The sequence below is a fragment of the Gopherus flavomarginatus genome, chromosome 21 (assembly GCF_025201925.1).
Source record: "Gopherus flavomarginatus isolate rGopFla2 chromosome 21, rGopFla2.mat.asm, whole genome shotgun sequence".
In the NCBI taxonomy this organism is placed as follows: Eukaryota; Metazoa; Chordata; order Testudines; family Testudinidae; genus Gopherus; species Gopherus flavomarginatus.
Genome location: NC_066637.1, coordinates 6,810,932 through 6,832,652, shown reverse-complemented (window position 1 = coordinate 6,832,652; position 21,721 = coordinate 6,810,932). Strand labels below are relative to the sequence as shown.

At 47.5% G+C, this 21,721-nt stretch overlaps 1 protein-coding gene across 7 annotated transcripts in view; it reads left to right on the top strand.

Annotated features, from left to right (window-relative positions):
- The window catches only part of MIB2 (MIB E3 ubiquitin protein ligase 2), a 100,108-nt gene that overhangs the window by 70,455 nt on the left and 7,932 nt on the right, over positions 1-21,721 (top strand). For all 7 annotated transcript variants that reach the window (XR_007770822.1, XM_050931910.1, XM_050931912.1 and 4 more), the window contains 9 exons: positions 2,905-3,009; positions 3,802-3,964; positions 4,948-5,081; positions 9,860-10,008; positions 10,610-10,766; positions 12,436-12,590; positions 14,494-14,620; positions 15,759-15,989; positions 20,108-20,286. Coding sequence is in view for 6 of the 7 variants with exons in the window: in XM_050931910.1 (XP_050787867.1) it covers positions 2,905-3,009; positions 3,802-3,964; positions 4,948-5,081; positions 9,860-10,008; positions 10,610-10,766; positions 12,436-12,590; positions 14,494-14,620; positions 15,759-15,989; positions 20,108-20,286 (1,400 nt within the window). In the remaining variant the exon portion in view is untranslated. The remainder of the gene's footprint in view (positions 1-2,904; positions 3,010-3,801; positions 3,965-4,947; positions 5,082-9,859; positions 10,009-10,609; positions 10,767-12,435; positions 12,591-14,493; positions 14,621-15,758; positions 15,990-20,107; positions 20,287-21,721) is intronic.

The following is a 21,721-nucleotide window of genomic DNA, read 5'->3' as shown; positions in this document are numbered from 1 at the left end:
TGTTATTTTTAATGCCCATCTCCTACAGAAAGATGCTAACATGGATGAGGGAGGCATAGGTAATGTAGGGCTGGTTTCCCTTCCTTTACAGTGCGGCTCTTCGAACCACCTGCACAGATCTCTCCAACGAAAAGGTTGTGGGTAAAAGGCAAAAATAACATGGGGTTTGTATTTACCTAAATCATTTGGACTCTGTCAATAACTAAGCTGAAAAGTTGTTGGCAGACAAAATCTTTTAACAACTAGGGCTTGATCCTGCTCCTAGAGGAGCTAATGGCAGCCAAACTTCTTTTGACGTCAGTGGTCGTGATCAGGCCTTTAATGGATTAAAAGCTGGAGTGCTACATGGAGAAGCTGATCTGCAAAAACTGGATGGGGAATTGGGTCTGAGCATGGTGGAGTGTTTTTGTTTTCTTTTTTGAAAGGCCTAGAAGGGTTTTGGTCTGGTTTTGTTCTTGCTTGTGTCAGCATGAGCATTTTGAGCCTTGTTTGCTCTTGGATGACTCTGGCAACTGGACAGTTGGTGAAATAATGTGGAAGAGTGAAAGCTGAGCAAATGGGGGGAGGGAATTTTTAGTTAGAATATTTCAAGCCCTGGGTGGGGGTTGCAGTTGGTTTGTAGTTAGTTAATATTTAACTCCAGTGCCCAGTTAACAGTTTAGAGAGAGGATCTCTCTCCTCCTGGCCCTTTCGGTTTATGGTTTATTGTGAATACACCTTCTCTGAGACAACCAAAAGCATCAGGCAAGACCAGATGTGACATGCCTGATACTTGTCAGGTTAAAAAAAATCAAGCAGGAAAGAAATGAGCCCAATTTTTAAGAAATCCTTTGTAGCTCACCTTTAAATCCAGCCTCTTCCCATGATCCATCCATTTTCTCACCAGTAATTTCCCCCTCCCCTGTTAACCTCTGCCTTGGGTTTTTGTGCATGTGTGTTATTTGGGGCCAGTGGCTGATGGATTTAATCTTGTTGGATAACTCCCGACTCTTCGAGTGGCCCCACTGACTTCAGTGGGGCTGTTGCTCAAGGAAGGGTCTAGCCAGTGCTCGTCAGGGTAATGGGAATCTTATTAGGCTGTCGATTTTGGGACCAGCAGATATTCTTTATCAACATATGTAAAGTGTAGACATATGGGACTATCTGTGTTTATTACTGATTTCTCATAGTGAGATCGTAGGCCCCAATTCAGGAAGGTAATTAATGCTTTCCTGAATCAATGTCTGAGTGAGCAGTGCAAAAAAATTCCCTGCTGACGTTAGTTCTTGATTTAAAACTGACTTGCTTCTGTGGCACTGATGCCGCTTTCTGCATTGCTTTCTTTGAGGCTCTGTGTTTTACTGGCATAGATGTCTGCCAGAAGCAAGTCTGAGTCGTGTGCCTGATAATTCGCACTAATCACATTTTATATTTGCATGTGTGCTTGCGCTAGCGCTGCTCGTCCAATCAGGGAACAAGAGCAACACCATGTGGTTTATCTGACCAGTTGCACCTAATCAGTGACTCTGATATCTGGTATGAAATGCTTGCGTGTCTCCTGGTTTCTAGGGAAAGTACCCCCTTGTCACCCTTCCTGGGCCATACCATTGCATACACTGCTGTTATGGCATGCCTGGCCTCTCCTTGTCCACAATTTTTCCCTGGCGTGAATGAGTCAGGACATAGCAGCTTTACTCATGGGAAAGGGGCAATAGCCCCTCTAATTGCATCTCTATTCCCAGGGATGCTGTCTGGGGGGGCAGTTATTTAACTCAGTGTCCCATGCAGCACTCTGCTTGTCAGGAATCTGAGGGCTCTTTGTGGGCCTGAGAAGTGGGGAGTTGGCTGTAAGCAGACAAGTCCAAGTGATCACCATTAGGAAAGCTACTGGGTTTTTTCTTTTTGATTAAAACGAACTCCCTGCTGGACACACACAGCCCAGGAGACACTGGCGAGCCTAATCCTCCAAGGGAGGCCCTGTATGAACAGTGCAGCCACAAAGGGGCTCCTGCTTCCTTGCACCTGTCTGAATGCCATGCAGGCATGTTAGCCTCTCGCTCGTCTTCGGCAATTCCTTCTGGTCGTCTCCTTCAGTTGCTTCTCTCTTCCCCACATTTGCTGTGCCTGTGTGTCTTGTCTAGGCTGCTGATCTTTAGCTCTTCCTGGCTTCTGGCAATAACACTTAACCCTTAGCAAGCAACTGTCATCCTCAAAGCACCTGACAAACTGGAACTAACCTTTTCTTTCCTCCTGCTCTCTTGGCTTCACACGCTTTCTTGCCACGTTCTTCGGTCACTTCTGGCTTCCCTTCCCGTCTCTGCCTGAATGCTCTGACACATACAAGTCTTTTTTTTGTCCAACTCCTCCCATCTCGAGGCCCTGCTTTATAAAGTTGAGGTTGCCAGCCTTCCCTAAAGTGATCTGGGTCTTGGAATGTGGATGGGTTTAAACATACACTTGGTTATGTGGATGACAGGCATAGATGGACAAGTATGTTCCCGCTCCACAGAGCAGGAGCATCTGGCAAAAGAAGGAAATGGATGATCTCTGACTTCCCATTTCTGGTGGAAATAGCAAACAAAGTTAATACCAGTAACAGAGCTAACTATGTCATTGAACTCTGAGTGCTGCATCTGGCATGGAGAGGGGGCAGACCTGGGGAAATCCCTGTGCAATCCCAGCTGATATTCATTCGCATAAAATCATGTGAGTGGCTGCAAAAGAAAATTGTGCTGCCCTTAAACTATTTGCCCTGCCTACTCCTGCACGTGGCTTTTTTCAAATAACATGACAGATGTTTTTGCAAAGGTTAGTGCTTTATGGAATTGTTTTTGTTATGGGTTATCTTTTTTTTCCCTTTTTGTTAATGCCTTGTTGTTTGTTTGTTTCATCCCCTAAAAGCAAATGACTTTCTCTTTCTTTTAGCTCAACACCTTTTGGGTTGATGATGTTGTCCGTGTGATAGATGATATGGAAACAGTGAAGCGATTCCAAGCTGGTCATGGGGAGTGGACAGATGAAATGGCACCTGTGAGTGCGCTCCAGTTCCAAGACAGTCCAGTAACTTGCAATTTCTAATCCATTAAGAAAAACGTTAGCGGCTGGATATGCGAGCCTCCTTGCTTTTTAGCACCTCCTATTGGTCAGTGCATGGAGACGTGGGCATGCTAATGGCTTTCGGAAATAATGTTGCTTAATGAGTCTGGTCGTCAGCAATGCCACCCCACAGCTGCATTCAGAAAATGAGGGCAAAGGGTGAGTGGGGGAGGGAGGGACACCGGCCAAAGGAGATGGCTACCAGTGAGTTTAAAATGAAATTCTGCTGATATTCTAAGCAAACAAATTTAATGTCTCCTTCTATTTCTTCTCTAATTCTCAAGGGTGAGGGACAAACCATTGCAAATGGAAAACGCTCCTCTGATCAGACTCATGGGGTTAAAGTGCAGAATACATGGTGCTCCATAAGCAGGAAAATGCACAGCAGAGACTGCCAGCTTTGTCTGCCTCTTACGGTTCTGTATCCATGCTTTGTTGTTTCACTGGCTTCCTCTCAAGACGTTTGTATTGTATCTTGGAGACCCTCTTCCCCTTGTATGTGGAAAGACATCAGTTATGTATACAACCAAACAAGAAGCTGTTGACAACACTTGTGTATTCTTGAAGTGGGAGTTGTCATCTGTGGTGTGTCATTGAATGCTTCTCTTCACACACTAAGAATGCTGCCTGGGAATCCACCCTTAGATGCATTACCTTGGTTTTGAAAAGCAGGAAATATGTTGCTTTCCTTTTTAAAACTTAAAAAAAAATCTCTTCTCATTGCAGACTCTAGGGCACATTGGCAAGGTGATCAAGGTGTTTGGAGATGGAGACTTGAGAGTGTCTGTTGGAGGGCAATCCTGGACCTTTAACCCAGCTTGTCTCACGGCCTACCAGAGAGATGAGGATGCAAACCTCATGACAACAGAGAACACCAAGGAATCCAAAAGTGAGAGAGCAGGAGGGAGATGTGGTCCAGTTCTGGTCAGGGCTGAAAAATAACCACTGTATCTTCCTAGGGTAACAATAGTATTTCTCTTCAGAACATGTCAGATGTTAACTGGCGAATGGCTACATCACCCTTCTCCAAGCAGAGTCCCAAAAATCCATTTTAACCAAATCAAGGGTTCACCAATGACCTCAAGGCTAAGCCACAGGACTAGGATTTAGGACTCCTGGGTTCTTTTCCTGGCTGTTTCATAGGCTTGCTATTTTGGCAGTGGGTCACGTGCCTCAGTTTCCTAGTCCATAGCATGAGTCTAATGATACTTCCCTACTTTGCAGGGGGTGGGAATGTTTTTAATTCATTTATGTTTTTATGTGCCATCAGATCCTTCCATGCAAGGTCCTGTAGGGGTACAGAGAATTACTATGCCCAGCCCACGCTGGCAGCGAAACGGGAGTTTGGTGGTGGTTTCTGTTTTGCAAATCTGTTCATAAAAGTTCTGTAGCCTGGCCATATGTTTGAAAAAGGGGAAGTCTTGTTGATTGTCTTGGAGTACAGATTGACCGTACAAGTGAAATAAAAAGTGGAACACCAGGGAAGTGCAGGGAGTGGAAACCAAATCTGAAACCCCGTAGTGAGGATTTTCCTTTCTCCTGCAGGATATGAGCCTTTTATTGTCTTCCAACTCCCGCCTTCCCTAAAGCTGGGAATTCATATTATTGCTTGCCCACATGTAATGACCCTTAGGGAGAGGTCTTCCGCAGGCACTGAACATGGGATCTCTGGATTTAGATGTGTCAGCCTCTGTTGCTTGAGCTAAAGCACTATGCCTGTTAGCTGGAGGGAGTAAAGTAACAAGTTCATAAAGCTCTTTATATGGACTGGTCACTATAGAGGGACAAAGGTCCATACTGGGTCCATGTGGTTACACACACAGGTGCTCATTGCCACCATGTAACCTGAGGCTGTTTCTCATCCCCACACAGGCACTTTGATCTCCATTCTAGAGAAGCTGCTGTGCCAGAAGATGGAGTTGGATCATCCAGGGCGCTTGGTCATGGAGGCAGCGCATGGCAATGCTCTTAAAGTCCAGGACCTGGTTCAAAAGTACCCAGACAAGGTAAGTCTCAGAGAAACCCTCCAAGGTTGACGTGTCTTTTGTTGTCAATGTGTAAAGCAAATGGCGGGGGCTGCTAACACCTACTGTAAGGAATTAACAGCTGGTGACTGTGTTTTTTTGCTTTAACTGATAGTCCTAGAGCTTGTCTCTGCTTCAAGAGGTCCTCTGCTCCCCCTGGCAGGACTGTGGAACTCCAGCATGCAGAATTTCCCTGTGTCATTGTAGCGTGAGAGGAAGCATTGTCCAGTGGTTAGAGCAGGGGACTAGATGTCGAGAGCTGAGTTGCTGTGGTATCTGAGACACCTTTTGTGTGCCTAGATTTCCTCCCCTTCCAAACGGGAGATCCCAGAACTCACTGCTTCACAGCAGGTGTGGGAGGCTGAATTCCCTGGTGTGTGAGAGTTGCTTTGAGATCCAATGGAGGGCGCTGAGGCATTATCCCAGGAATTAGCCAAGATAACTGCCATGTCATAGCAGGGCACTTCTTGCCTGGGTTAGGGATGGGCAGGAAATCCCACTGATCTAGCCTGGGAAGTCTCCCTTATGCACTGAAGTACATGCAAGCTCGATCCTAACAGACCCACCAGCTTGAACACTGCCCTCTCCTTTCTTTTATCCACTCTTTAGAATTCACATAGGCAGCCTGACATGCCCGGTTTCTAATGGTAACCAACTAAAAAAACATGTATTTCAGTGACAGACCTGTTTTGCTTGAATCTTCCCAGGAGCCAGGCAGCATGGCTGGAGATGCAGCCCCTGGCTACCTGCTATGTTCTGCTGCATTGGGACTGAGTAGGGATGTCTGGTGAGATCAGACCAGTGGAGCCAATCCCAGAATAAATTACGTGAACACAGAAACCATTCTACTGAAACAGCATGGTCTAGTGGTCAGGGCACTGGACTGGGACTCATAATCCTTGGGTTCTATTCCCACCTCCACCATCACCTTCCTCTGTGACCTTGGGCAAGTCATTTAGTTTCTCAGTACCCCCACCTCTGTAGAATGGGAATAATGAGATCTGTTGATGAAAGGTGCTAGACAAGAGCTAACCCATAATACTATGTACCAATTTGCGTTCTCAGTGCACTTGTACTAGGCACATGTGATGATGTGGCCCTCATCCTAATGCATTGCCAATAAAGAAAAGAGTTTGCCTACCGATGCCTCCCCAGTAGAGTTTGGGGTCGGTTGGTCTAGGTAGCCACCTATTCAAAAACTGGCAGATTGCCCAAGATTCTAGCTATCGCCTTAAAAGCTGCAGCTTTGTGTGTGAGTAAATGCATCTGTCACAAGCCAGAGAACTAGAAAGCAGAATGCCTTCGCACGGTGTCCTTGGAAGCAGCTGAGAAAGGAACATAAATCCTGTGGAGGCCATGACCGTGTGGCAAGCAGGAGCAGATTGATGGGATGTTAGCAGACACCAGGATCTGTTCTGAGAGGACTATAATGAAGCTGAGATCTAAGGTCTGACTTAATGGTTTGCTTCCAGATAATTGTTCCAGTTCATTACATGCAAAGTTAGTGGATGTGGGGAGGGAAGGAATATAGCCAGGCACTGGTTACTGGGTCTAATCTGAAATGGGAAAGTGCCAAGTGTCAGGATTAGGTCAGGAATAGTCCTGCTGCATCCTGACCTCAGAGAGGGATTTGTTCTTTCTACTAGACAATTAATAAACAGAGGCAGGTGGATACAAGGGCTCGCTTGGCAAGGTGAGATGAATTGCCTGCCAAGGGGCTACCAATGGGGCAGATACAAATGTTACGCCCTTTACGTAAGGGGGATGCATTGGCATCCAGTGTGTCATTACCAGTATCACTGACCTGTCTAAGCCCAAGAAAGAAACCTGCACAAACTGCTGCTTTGCATGGGTCAGCTGCAGAAAAACTCCATGTTACTTGCCAAGCCATGAAGTCTTTGCCAGATCCCTCGCTCTTTCCCCTTAGCCCTTCATTGATTTCATTTGCATCCCTGCCCTCCTGTCTTGGTCTTCTACAGGACCTTTGGTCTTCAACTCCTTGATCCTTAAATCTCTCAGCAGCAGGTCAGCAATGCGATTAGCTCTCCAGGCTGCCTGGTATGCAAATATGAGTGACTAAGAATACTTGGTGCTTATATCATGTTCGCCTCCTTCAAATCCCAGTGCGAACATCATCTGATCTCTTGCTTCCCTGCCAGGGAGGTATTGCTGGCTACTCTTTTGGCAGAGAAATTAAGAATCACCCCTGGTCCATGTGGGATTTGGCACGAGATGTGGGATTAGACACCCAGGAGTTCCTGACATAGCATCCAGGTTTGTGCTCGCACCACTGCCTTTTTGGCAGGAAGTGCCCTTTCACCACTGGAGTCTGGAATGAGTTAATATGTTAGTTGGGGCAGGAATTGCCTTTTTATTTTAGCCTGGTACAGCACCTGGGGCTGTGCAGTGCCATTTAAAGTGGTGTTGGGAGGCATAGATTTGCTGCATACAGTGAAGTTCAGTGTGCCACCCCTCTTCTAAATCCTAGAACAGAGGTTCTCAGTGTGGGGGCAGAGGGGCATCAGACTTTTGGGGGACACAGCAAGCCTTCTGATTCATAGGTTCCAAGGATAGAAGGGATCATTGTGACTATCAAGTCTGATCTCCTGTATCTCACAAGCCATAGAACTTACCTAAAATAATTCCTGGAGCAGAACTTTTAGAAAAACACCCATCTCTGTTTAAAAGTGGGCAGTGATGGAGAATCCGCACAACCCTTGGAAAATCGTTCCAGTGGTTAATTACCCTCACTGTCAAAAATTCGTCGTCTTTTCAGTCTGAATTTGTCTAGATTCAACTTCCAGCCCTTGGAGTATGTTAGACCTTTCTCTGCTAGATTGAAAAGACCATTATTAAATATTTGTTATCCATGTAGAAACTTAGACCGTAATCCAATCATCCACTTAATCTTCTCTTTGTTAAAATAAATAGATTGAACTCTTTGACTGTCACTATAAGGCCTATTTTCTAACCCTTTAATCATTCTTGTGGCTCTTCTCTGAACTCTCTCCAATTTTGCAATATCTGTCTTGAATTGTGGGCACCAGAACTGGTCACAGTATTCCAGTAGCAGCTGCACCAGTACTAAGTACAGAGGTAAAATAACTGCTCTGCTTCTACCTGGGATTCCCTCATTTATGTATCCCATGATCACATTTGCTCTTTTGACTTTAGCATCACATTGGGAGCTCATGTTCCGCTGATTATCCACCACGACCCCCAAATCTTTTTCAGAGTCCCTGCTTCCCAGGGTAGAGTCCCTCATCCTGTAAGTCTGCCCCACATTGTTTGTTCGTAGATGTATTCATTTACATTTAGCCATATTAAAATGTGTATTGTTTGCTTGTCCCCAGTGTAGCCATTCCAAATCACTCTGAAGCAGCAACCTACCTTCTTCGTTATTTACCACACTCTCAATTTTTGTCGTCTGAAAACTTTTAATGATGACCAGGAAGAAAACATAAAATCATTGATAAAAATGTTAAATAGGGTAGGGTCAAGAACCGTTCCCTGTGGGACCCCATTGGAAACGCACCCACTTGATGACAATTTCCTGTTTACAATTACATTTTGAGATCTATCAGTTAGCCAAGTTTTAATCCATTTAATGTGTGCCAAGTTAATTTTATATTCTAATTCTTTAATCAAAATGTCATGCAGTGCCAAGTCAAATGTCTTACAGGAGTCCGAGTATATTACGTCAACATATTACCTTTATCAATCATACTCAGAGTCTTGTCAAAAAGTATCAAGTTTGTTTGACAGGGTCAGTTTTCCATAAATCCATGTTGATTTGCTTTAATTACATTATCCTTATTTAATTCATATTAAGTAAGTCCCTTATCAGCCCAGAATCAATGTCAAGCTGACAGGCCTATAATTACCCAAGTCATCCCGTTTACTTGTTTTAAAAATTGGCACCTTAGCTTTCTTCCAATCTTCTGGAACTTCCCCAGTGCTTTAAAACGTATTGAAAATCACCATTAACGATCCAGTGAGCTCCTCGGGCAGCTCTTTTAAAACTCTTGGGTGCAAGTTATCTGGACCTGCTGATTTAAAAATGTCTGACTTTAGTAGCTTCTGTTTAACATCCTCCAGATAGACTAGTGGAATGGAAAGAGTGTTGTTATATGATGAGACTATATCATCTGTCTTTTTCCCCCACAGATACAGAACAGAGATATTTACTGAACACTTCTCTTTTGTGCACTATGATTGATGATTCTACCATTTCCATTTAGTAATGATTCAGTACCATTGTCAGGATACTTTTTGTTCCTAATATTTAAAAAAAATAAAAAGTCTTCTCCTTGCGTCCCTTTGCTTCCTTTACCAATTTTCTTAATTCCTGATTTATATTCATTACTCTCAACTTCCCCTTTCTCCCATTTATTATATATGATAGTTTGGTCATTGTGGTAGAAGTGCTAGGGCCAAGCACCAAGTCGCAATGTCACCCGCATATATTTGGCCCTGCTGTCTTAGACAGCTGCCTAGCTTGCCTGTAGTTAAACACCCCATGGGTGCTTAAAAGTGGTCAGGCTGTGGGCCAAGTGCCTCCTCGCAGCCCTTCAGCTCCATGGCCTATGCCCAGCACAATGGGGTCAGATCCTGCTTGGAGCTTCTGGGTGCTGTGGAATACAAGTAATCGTCTCTCTTTCCCATCAAGTGATACAGAGTCTTGGAGCAGGGACAGTGCCTGAGTGCACAGTGAGACCTTTCCTAAACAATTATGTGCCTGGATCCTTCCATTATTGCAGGTTGATATAAAGAATCAGGGCAGAACCGCGCTGCAAGTAGCTGCCCACCTGGGCCGGGTGGAGGTTGTGAAGATCTTACTGCAGGCTAATGCCAACATCGACCTGAAGGATGAAGAGGGGGACGCCACTCTCCATTATGCAGCTTTCGGGTAGGAACTTTTTCTCCTTGCGTACAAGTGTAACCTTGCTGATGCTCTGTGCCAAGGGCTAGATGCTCAGCTGGTGCAAATCAGCATAGCTAGGTTTGAACCAGCACCGCAGAGAGGGGAAAGGCCACCAACCATAGAGCTGCACTGATATATGCTAGCTGAGGATGTGGCCCTCAAACTCCATGGGTTGGTTTTCACGAGGCCCCAATCTCCACGGGAAGGTGAATTCTCGATGGTACGAACACCTTGGGAGAAAAAGGGGGTTACCACAGTTTGGGTGTGTGAAAGGAAGAGAAGGTGACTGAATTTTTTGAATGGCTGTATACAGTCTAGAGAGACAGGAGGCTGAATTCTGTTCTCTATTACCCCTGGTGTAAATCCAGAGGAACTCCATCGAAGTCAACAGGGGTTACTCCAGTTTTACATTACGCCAACAGAGAGCAAAACCTGGTGCTCTAGTTAGGATTTATCTTTATGCAACAGGAAAAAGATGCAGGAACCAAGATATTCATGATGTTGCATGTCTCATAGTTGTAGATGGAGAGAGAATCTACATCTTTTGATCATGGCGGCCAATCTTTTTTTTATTTTTTTTAACCAGAAATCAAGCTGAGGTTGTCCGAGTGCTTGTCAGTCACGGAGCCAATGCAGACCTGTTGAACAATGCCAAGTGCACAGCCTTATATGTCGCAGTCAACAAAGGATTCACGGAGATCGTGCGGATCCTTTGTGAGCACAACTGTGACGTCAACCTCCCGGTAGGTTATTTTCACACCTCATATCACTGACGATATTTTTGCTGTTTAACTGTTTGGGGTGAAAGACGGTCCTGAAAGCTGGGCAGTGCCCTCTGGTGCTGAGCTGGCTTCTGCCTAGAACTTGCAGCCACCTTGATATTCTAATTCTGGGTCCCTCCCTCCCCATGCCTCCCTCACACACTCAGTCTCTCTTTCTCTCTCCCCCCAGCTCTGCCAATGCCCCTTTAACTAGCGGTGCAAGTACAATTCATTTCTTAACGGTACACTACACCAGCTAAGGGGTCGAGGGGATGGGCGCTTGAACTCTGCCCGGGGCCCTGCACTACCCCCCTCCCCGTGATCCAACCTTAGGGGGTGGGGGGCTCTGTCCTCCTGCTGCACCAGAGACTTCTGAGCCGCAAGGCTCTCCCAGGAACTGCAGTGGCGAAAGGAACAGAACGTGCAGCTCCTCCAGCACAGCTATACTGCCTCCAGCCCCGCCTCCAGCCCCCCCATGCAGCTGCATCTCCTGAGTCCTGTCTGGGTTCTGTACAGCAGCCCCCCAGAGCTGAGGCTGGGGAGGTACAGCCGCGCTGGAGGAGCGGCTGGCATGGGGTTCTGCTCCTTTTGCTGCTGCGGTTCCTGGGAGAGCCCTGAACCGTGAGGCTGTCCCGGGAACCGCAGCAGCAAAAGTAGTGGAACATGGAGTTGCTGGGCAGCCCCACACCAGCAGCTCTTCTGGCACGGCTGTACCAGTACTGCCCCCAGCCCTGTCTTCTGGCGGGGCTGCCTACAGACCCCAGACAGGAGATGCTAGACACAGCTGCATGGAAGAGCTGGGGGCGGTACAGCCGCACTGGAGGAGGGCGGCCCCATGTTCTCCTCCTGTATTTTTCCGGTGTGGCATACCAGCTATAAATATCTTACTGACACAGTGGATCGGACTGGACCAACCTTCTTGCATCACTGCCTTTAACCAAGTCCAGTAGCACCTTCTGCTATTCCAGCAAGCGGTGACCTGTTAACTGCATTATATTTGAAGGGTCTTCCTGTTCTTGATATCAGGGGCTGGTGAGATTTTATTTTTCAATCTGGTATAAAGGAACTTGGGAGAGCAGCAGTGAAGTCACTGGGCCTGTCCCTTTTCTAGGGCTACTGGACTGGTCTGTAACTAGTCTTCAGAGACCGATTAACTAGTTTTTCTTCTGGGATGTGTGAAATTAGGAGATTGGCAGCCCAGGAAACCAAAGGCCTCTGTCTGTCCCCCATGGTCTAGGCTCTGGCTACACAAGTGTGCCCATCTTCCCTGTCAGTGTGCCTCAGCCTCGACTCATAAGGAGCCCTCCTAGGGGTGAAAGGAGAGACCCCCCACTCTCCAGCAGACCCATTCAGACTTTGGCTTTCCTGCTGAGGCTGTCAGCAAGGTTGCCAGCCTCAAGGCTGTCCAGTGGCAGGGGTGGCTCTTTCGGTAATGTGCATGCTTGTCTACTAGGAGCTGGGTTGAGGCCCAGCAAATTCATTTCATGTAGGCCATCGAACCGCCATCGGGTGGTGATGACTTGTGGTTGTTTGGCCTGCACTGGCTTCAAACCAGAGGCCCTGTAGCCTTGTCTCAGCCAGTCCCTCGGGGATGGTTTGTTGGAGGGGAGCCTCTCTGATGTCACCTGTGCTCTGCTGTGGCTCCCTGCAGGATTCATTTGATGACACCCCCCTGCACTATGCCATCACTGCCGATTTGAAAAGCATCATCGAGATCCTCACTGAAGTACCGAACATCGATTTCACAGTCCAGAATCGCCAAGGCTTCAACCTGCTGCACCATGCTGCACTGAAGGGCAACACGCTGTAAGTGAAAGAGGGACCTCTTAGCGTGTCACTCTGTTGATCAGGCTGCGGGGTGCATCACTGGGAAACCCATGGGATGGGAGGCCCCCTGGGATGGGCTGAGGAGATACTGGGTAATCCTAACAGGGAGCAGAGCCTGAGTCTGAGCTGTGAATTCCCTCCTCTGTGGGCGATGAATCGGACACAGTGACCCGCGGTTGGTGAAAGGGGCGTGGGAGAGCAGCAGCCTCTCTACGAGGCAGGGGAAAGGGGATGAAAAAAAGCCTTTTGAGGAAAGGGGTGAGGCTGAGGACATGGTAATATACAGAGCAGAAATGTCCCTCCCAGCAGAACTTGGTTCCCTGGCTGCCTTTGCTTGTGCCACCCCTTTGCCAATTCCCAGAGGAAATCCCCTCTCCTTGGGCGTGAACTAGGTGCTTCTCCATAAACAGTTTGTAGTATCTGATATTGTCCTGTTAGGGGACAGATCCTGCCCTCGCAAAAGGAGGTGGACTTGGCCTCTCAGATCCTTTTCCTGTCTCTAACCACCATGGTCCTGTATCAGAGTATTAATTCTCTGCAGAAATGGCTCCTCAGTCAGGGAGGATGAGGTTGAGATCGCCACAATCATTACACAAAGGATCAGTGATTATCAGCAGTGCAAACACAGAGCAGTGTCTTAAGCAGCTACCTTTCTGCCCCTCCCCACCTTCTCTCCTACAATATGCCTGTGCATTTAGCTCTGCAGAATGCCACAGAGTCGTCTTTTCAGGTAGAATCAGAAATAGGTGCTTAATATTCCAAAAAGCAATTTCCTAAGCATTAGCTGAGAATAGCCCCATCCCTCTGCTCCCAGAGAGCAATGAACATCCCTAAAATCCGATCTCCTTTCAGGAGAAGTGACAGGGAAACATTTCATTCATTTGTTCATTTCTTCTCTGCTACCTTGTGAGCACCGAACAGCCTCTGTTTCTGAGCCCTGGAAGGCAACCCACATACTGATGCAATTTCTGGCAGAGGTCTGAAGCCTCTTCAAGGATTATGAGATCTGTAAAAGTACAAATAGCTTGCTTTCCTGACCAATACCTGCAGATATGCTGTACCCCTCACAAACTTCCCAGCTACATGTCTGAGACCTGTATTGAAAGCATTGGAGAAGTCTATGGAGTGAGTGTGTGTGTCTAGTTGTGATTGCCTAGATAAAGCTGCCACCATAGATCCATTATAACTCATGGTTCTGTGTATCTACAAAAACTGAGGCCATGTCTACACTAGAAACTTTTGCTAGTGTAGTAGTGTCAGTGTGAGGGGTGGCATTCTTTACAACAGTTTTATACCACAGAGAAAATTGCTCTTCTGTCAAAAACCCAGTTTTCCGTTTGGAGGGGGGGAGTCTTGATGGAAAATTGTGAAGCAGCCCCCAATGCTTCCTTTGCCCTTCTCCTTTCATTGTGCCTTCACTTGGAGCAGCTTCCTTCTTTCCATGTCTCAGACCTCCCCCTCTTCTCCCTCCCATGGCTTCCGATCACGGATCTCCTTTGACTATCTGCCCCACTCCTGTGCCTGGACCATTCAGTCATTAGGGGTGGGACATAGCAGACAACGACTGAAAAAAATGGGTCAGATCCACCCTGTGTGTGTCCTCCGTCAGACTGGTCTGAGGATACATCCAACTCATTACTGACATTGTGAGTTTATCCTGCTTTATTAAAAGAAAACAGAGGGCTTTTGTTTGAGTTTGCTGATTAAATCTGCAAGATGGATGGAGCTCTCTGGATCACTGTCCCAGCTCATGACGCTGCCTGTTATAACATAAGGAACATTAATCACTGCTCAACAGAGGAAGCAGACCTGTCTCTTGTGCATCAGTCTCCTGCTGACAAATAACTCTCTGGTCTCTCCTTTAATCTCTTTAACCTCCCAGAGCCATAAAGAAGATTCTGGCACGAGCCCGGCAGTTGGTTGATGCTAAAAAGGAAGATGGCTTTACCGCTCTGCATCTTGCTGCCCTCAATAACCACATGGAAGTAGCAGAAATTTTAATCAGAGAGGTAAATAACTTGCATGAGAAATAGCAAGTTCATGTTTCGGGTCATCGCCAGTTCTCTGGGTGTGAGTCTAAAAGGAAGGGAGCCGTGTCCAGAGTGTAGAGCAGAGGGACTAGGAATCACTAGGACAACTGCTGCAAGTTCTGGCTAGGAGGAAAGTATTGCAGCCTTGATCAAAGGGGACTAGGAGCCCTGACTCCAAGGTGCTATTCCTGCCCCTCGGGACAGTATTCTCTAGTGGTGAAAGTAGGGGACCGGAAGTCGGGAAGTAAATTGGAGTTTTGCCATTGACTTTGGTGGGGGCAGTGTTTCAACCCTGGGATCTAGTTCTAGCTTTGGAGAAAGTGGTGGCTGGAGTTCAGGACTCCTGGGTTTCCTTTCAGACTCTGATTTGTTGTGCTTCTGCCTCTGTTCCCCCACCTCTGCAATGGTGGGTACCTCTGTCTCATAGGGATTCAGTGACTTTATGAATCAATATTTGTTGCCACAGAGATCACTAGAGGACACTGTGTAATGCAAAGTATTAGGGTGATTTTATTAGGTCTGGTGTAGTCCCCACTGCTAAGCCAGTTTCAATTTGAAATGCATTCTGATTCCTCGCCAGCGCTGTCCTCTGCAGACCCAGTGCTGGCAAAATGACTGCTGAGCCTTCTAACAGGGTATCCTTTCAGGAGAGGCTAGCTGCGTGTTTGCTGCATCCTGTCTCCTGGCATTAGAGAGACTTTCCTACTACTCTCTCAGCGGTCTGAGTGCTTGAGGGAAACTGAAGCAAAAGACACAGGGACTCAGTCTTGCTTTGTAGAGTTTCGGAGCTGGTCTGTGACTGTCTGGATTTGTTCCAGACCTTCAGTTGGCAGGTCATGTAATTTACTAGCTGTCACCTCCAGATCATTACCAGCCGGGAGAAGAGTCCCATGCACTTGTTCCCTTGTAATAACCACTGCATCACCTGACTGTCGAGGCTTTCTGGACCTTGGGGCCAGGATGAAGAGTAGGATCCGTTTGCTGCCCCCATTTGGGTCCCCCCTACACTGCACTTGCATGGGGATGGAATTGATAATCCAGGTCTTCTCCCTGTGCTATGCAACTAGTGTTCAGCAGGGGCGGTCCTGGGACTCTGCTGCTTTTTCTCTCCTTTAAGGGTCGCTGTGATGTCAACCTCAGGAACAGCCGCAACCAGACTCCCCTGCACCTGGCAGTCACCCAGGGTCACATGGACCTGATGCAGCTGCTGGTACGTGAAGGCAGTGATGTTAACGCCGAGGACGAGGACGGAGACACGGCCATGCACATTGTCTTGGAACGGCAGCAGCTGATGTCAATCATGGCCGAGGAACAGGAAGGGGGGGAGGGACTGTCCCTCTTTTCCAAGGTGAGAGAGAGAAGGAGCGGTGCTGCACCAGAGGAGTGCCTTGTGGCGTCGGAAGGTCTATGGACAGTCAGTTAGGGTGGGTGGCAGTCTCCTGAGGGAAATGGGGGGAGTCCTTTAAAACTAGACTGTACTAAGCACTTGGGAATGTGTTTGTAGGGAATGACCCAGCCTTGATCAAGGGGAGAAGGGCTGGATGTGACCGAAGGGTTCTTTTTCCATCTCTGAGTCCTGTGATACTTGGCTGTGAACTCCTCCACTGTACCCCTAAGAGCTGCATCAGTATCTCACACTCCATTTTACAAACGGGGCAGAGAGAGATGAAGTGACTTGGCCCTAGTGGCAGGGCCAGGACTCCTGGCCTTAGTTCATAGACGGTTCCGCATTGACTCCCTTTTCCTGTTGGATGGTACTAAGAATATAACCCCCACATGATGTGAAAGTAGCTGGTAGGGAACAAGACACTGTGTGCATGTGCCTACATCATATCCAAGCCAGGGGGTAGTTTTAATCTGTAACCTTAGCTCCATCCAAGGGCATGAGAGAGAGTATCTCACACTCCCTGTTGAAAATCCTGGGTAAAATCCTGGCCCCATTGAAGTCAATGGCAACACACTCATTAGTGTCAATGGAGCCAGAATCGCCCGTCCCCCGCAGTCAATGATTTCACTCCATTTGGGGCAAAAGGTGTGAGAGGCAGTGGAATTTGAGCAGGGGAGTTTGGCTGTTTCGCATCTTTCCCTCATCTCCCCTTCCCCGTTGGTGAAGAGGAGCTGGAGACTGAAGAATTTGCTTCCCAGCGCTCCACCTCTTGCTATAGATCTTGTAGGCACGTGTTCTGAAGGCCTGGAGGCTTCCCTCTTACAGCTCCCGCTTGCAAAGCAAACACTCTAGGAGGGGGGAACGTTGCAGGGCACCACCAACCAGGCCTCGGGAAGTGGTGTCCTGCAAGGCGACAAGTGCAGTGGAAAAGCTGCTTTTCAGCATGCCTGCTATCTCTCCGACCCAAACTTGTCCCTGGTGTCACATGGCTGACTTCAGTTGTAATTGCTTCAGGACTGAATTTACTGCTTGATCTGAACTTGGGAAAACTTGATCTTTAGGCCTCAAATAGAGAGGATGGGGCATGTCAGCCATTGGAAGCTTAGCCCAGCTCTCCTGCAAAGGTTTTGGCATAAAATTAGCCCTTCAGACTGCTCCATCACCTGTTTAGGTACATCTACACTTGTGTGCCAATTTACAGCGGAAGCTGTGTGCGCAGTATGGGTGAGATGAGAATTATTCCAGGTAATTTGACAAATTAAAAATCTGACATCAAGTTGAAATGTAATTTAAAATGATTAGAAAACCAACAAATTGGCATAGTGGAGTTCTGCACACTGCACCAATCTGCCTTTCTCTCCCCTCCAAACATCCTGCTCATATCTGCTCTGAAAATTCCACCTCTTCCGTTCGTTTGCTTGCTGTATCCCATGGTACCAGCTTTGATTGCGAGAACTGATGACTCCAGTGGGTGGTACAGAATGCACAAATATGTCCCCCCAGCAGGGCAGAGGCTGATTGCTGATGCGGTAATCAGAGCCCAGTGCCAACATCCCACTTTTTGCTAGACGCAGGCAGTCTGTCAATCAGTCCTCACTCCTTATTCTACCAGTCTGGGAACACGAGCGGAGGGGGCAGGTTTCTAGAACTTACTGAGCTCTTTTTTTGCAGGGGCTGACTAGCTTTTGGAACTGCCGTGCTGCAGGCCCTAGTAGCTAATACTGCCGGTAGAGATTTTTCAAAGCTGTCTTAACAGTTTTGGATGCCCAGTTTCCATTACTGTAAATCGGATTGTGTCCTCAGATTCCTCTGGGGGCTTTGACAGTCTCAGCCTAAATGTACAACTCCTGCCACGCAAATTTTATAGGGCTTGATGTAAAGCTCTTGAAAGGAATGAGAGTTTTTCCATTGACTTCCCTGGGCTCTGGATTAGGCCTATACACACTCCTTTTTAAAGCCGGCTATTACTTTTCCCCCCACCCCTCCATTCCGCAGGGAACTGCCACTATACAGCCTTGTCAAATAACATCCCCTCCATTTGCAGAAAAGGTACACTCCCAGAAGCCCAGGCCAGCCTCCCATGTTCACCGCCCCACAGCTGTTAACGTGCTCAGCATGGAGGGGGCACCATCGCCCAGGCATGGGGGGCAGTTTAGTCTCCATGACCCATTCAGTCCTGGCCTCTGTGCTGTGGCTGGGAATTAGGGTGCAAACAGCAGTGGTGGTTTCTGTGGTGTGGGTGCCTTTCTGTGAGGCCTAGCCTGAGACCCCTGCACTCATTTCAGATGGGCCAGTGGATGGCGTTACTAGCTGCTAACAAGGCGGGAGCATGCTGAGATTCAGACAGTCCATTCTGTTCCGCAGCATGCACATGACCTAATGGGCCAGCCAGTGGATATTCCTCTGGGATGCAATGTTGCATCCAATAATCTAAGAAGGCTGGGACCTTCCCTGTCCCCCTCTCCCTAAATAGCTGCCACTTGGGATTCCATCCACTAACTATTCATCCCTGAAGCTTTAATGTAGTGTCCTTAATGTACCTTGTAATGGAAATGTGTTTGCGTTGACTCTGTGCAATGCAGCTTCATTGCCTGTCTCGGATCCCAGGAGGCCCAGGAGTCTAATCTCAGGAGGCCTGCGTCTGAGAGCTTGGCCATCAGAGCAGCAGGTGGGAGGGGGAAATCCTGCTTGCCTGTGCTGTGACTAGCTCTGCCAAGAGCTTTCAATCCAAAACACAAAGGGAATTGGTGACAGAACAAGGGTCTGAGGATGGGATACAGCACAGACTTCCTCTGTTATCAGGCTGTTCTGAGAAGTCTCCAGGCCAAACCCCTGGGGAATCCCTGGAGCTGAATTACATTTCCATATTTTAAACCTCTCGATATAGCAGATCAGACTTGTATCATTGGACTTATCTGCAGCAAACCTGCAAGCCGACAGCCTGCCAGCCTAATCTGGTGCCACTTGGACATGCTCTGAATTTAGCACTCGGACTTAAGCACAGCGTAGAAAGGCAAAGCGAAGTTGGGTCATGTTGGTAAAGTTGTAAAATAGAGTGGCTGTCGGGGATGTGTGTGAAATTGGCACTTCATGTTTCAGTTCTTAAAAAACCAGCCAGCATCTTCACAAATCTAACACTGAGCCTTCTCTGCATCAGCTGCTATCATCATTTCACAGGTGGGGAAACTGAGGCGCAGTGGGGGAAGGGATTTTCCCAAGATGAAAAGTGACCTGGTGGCAGAGTCAGGAATACAACCCCAGTGTCCTGAGTCTCAGTCCCATGCCTTACCCGCAATACTGTCCTCCCTATACTTTACCCTCATCTTGACGTGGATGGATTTGACCAGGCTGCTTCCTTCCGTTACCCTCAGGTCTCATTGGAGTAGTGCAGAGCTTGGGTGCCTTGCTGTGTGTCAGTTTTTATAAGCTATTGCCAAACTAATGAGCCATCTGCTGTGGTTTTCTCCCTGTAATGTGCATACTCTCTTCTGCCGCCACCACCTCCTTTACTGTGATGGAAATCGCAAATACCAACAGTTAGACCCTGCTCTTCAGCCTGGCACTAAATGAGTCACTAGTTTTATGTCTGAAAAATTGTACATGTAAGTTGTTGGCAGGCTAACTGAGAAGATGGAAGGCCTTGTGGTTAACACACTGGACTGAGACTAAGAAGATCAGGATTCAGTTCTCAGTCTCCTTGTGTGACCTTGGTTGAGTCACATAATCTCTCTGTGCCTCAGGTCCCCACCTGTAACATGAGGATGATAATCCTTCCCTTCTTGCACCTTTTGTCTGTCTCATCTATTTAGATCACTCTCTCTTAATACAAGAATGTGCAGCACCTGGCATAATGGGGCCCAATCTTGGCTGATGCCCCTAGGCACTACTGTAGTAAAAATAAGTATGTGACTTATTTGTGAACACAATCAGATACTTAGACATCTAAGGGGTGCAAAATTACAGCTGCAACTCTTTGCACTTGCAAATTGCAAGCACGAGAAGTGAGGCTGGTTTTCTGGGGTCTGACCCATAGCCAGGTTTCTAAGTGCCTTAACAGAGACTTTCTCCCCCTCTCTTAGCTCCAGGCTTCAGGCTTCCTTGGAAATGTAGAGCTGAATGTTGGTGCTGCGATTGCGTGTTTCCTAGCACAGGAAGGAGCAGATATTAATTACGCCAACCACAGGGGAAAGTCTCCCCTGGATCTCATTGCAGATGGAAGGATAGTCCAGATCATCAAGAACTTCTCCCAGAAATTCAGGTAGGTTACACAATGGGACCACTTCCTAACCCTAAACCTGTAGGTGCTAGCCATGCCAGACCCACACCATGCAGAGCAGACTAAGAGGGGCACCTTCAGCTGCCATTGACTTCACTGGGAACCGATCTTATGTGACTGCCTTGCAGAATCAATGCCTTCTGGAAGAACTGGCTGGGGGTCTTCCTCAGGACCTGTCAGCATTTTGATATCTCCCGGATGCCAGTCTGGGTCCTGGCCGATGCTTAAAAATTTTGCTGGTATAGCTATGTCACTTCCATAACCCATGTAGCTATGCTGCTGAAAGCCCTAGTGTAGACACATTTATGCTGGCAAAAAAACCCTTTTGTTGGTGTTTTTTCATTTGGGGAACTGGTATAAGCTTAGATCAGCAAAAGAACTCTGGTACCATGTATATGAGGTCTGAGCCTTTCCTGTTTGGACACTGCTGGCAATGTGTTTCTGGTGGCTTGTTGGGTTCCAGGATGTCCTCTGCAGCTTGTGGAGGAGGATGTAGCAAACTAGTGATACTTGGATAAACTCAGCAGCCTGACTTTGAATAAAGAGACAACTGCATTTTAGCTGCCCAGCATCTTATTGCAGAATGGGGTGTCATTTGGCCCTGTAACAGGGCCTGTGCACAGCTTACATGGGCTCTCTCTGCGCAGAGGTGAATTTCACCCTATTGGTCTCTGAACATCAAATCATTGGAGCTGACCTCTATCTTGCAGTGCAGTTTGGGGTTTTGTTTTACTCTTAATCTACTAATTGCAGGATCCAAGTGAAGTACAGAAGGCAGTGAACCCCAAATGCCATGTCAATGTTGGGTTCTGGAAGTCCCTGTAGCTGGACAATGTCCATCTTTAAATTGATAAGTGAAACAGATGAGCAAATCTGTCTGATACCCCCATAGGGAGAACAGCGTCAATGGCTTGGCCTTTGGTTCCAGTTCTGCAAAACCTCATTGTTTGGGTTTTGGTGCATCAGACCTGAAACTACTGGTGGTTGTCATCAGAATTCTTTCTTATTTGTAGGGTCCTACCAAATTCATGGTCCATTTTGGTCAGTTTCACGGTCATAAGGATTTTAAAAATAGTAAATTTCATGATTTCAGCTATTTAAATCTGAAATTTTGCGATGTTGTGTTGTCCTGACCCAAAAAGGAGTTGTGGGAGAGTTGCAAGGTTATTGTAGGGGGGTTGCAATACTGCTACCCTCACTTCCGCGCTGCTGCTGGCAGCGGCACTGCCTTCGGAGCTGAGTAGCTGAAGAGCAGCAGATGCAGGCCGGGAGCCCAGCTCTGAAGGCAGAGCTGCCACCAGCAGCAGCACAGAAGTAAGGATGGCATGGTATGGTATTGCCACCCTTACTTCTGCACTGCTGCTGGTGGGGTGCTGCCTTCAGACCTGGGCACCCAGCCAACAGCCAGTGCGCTCTC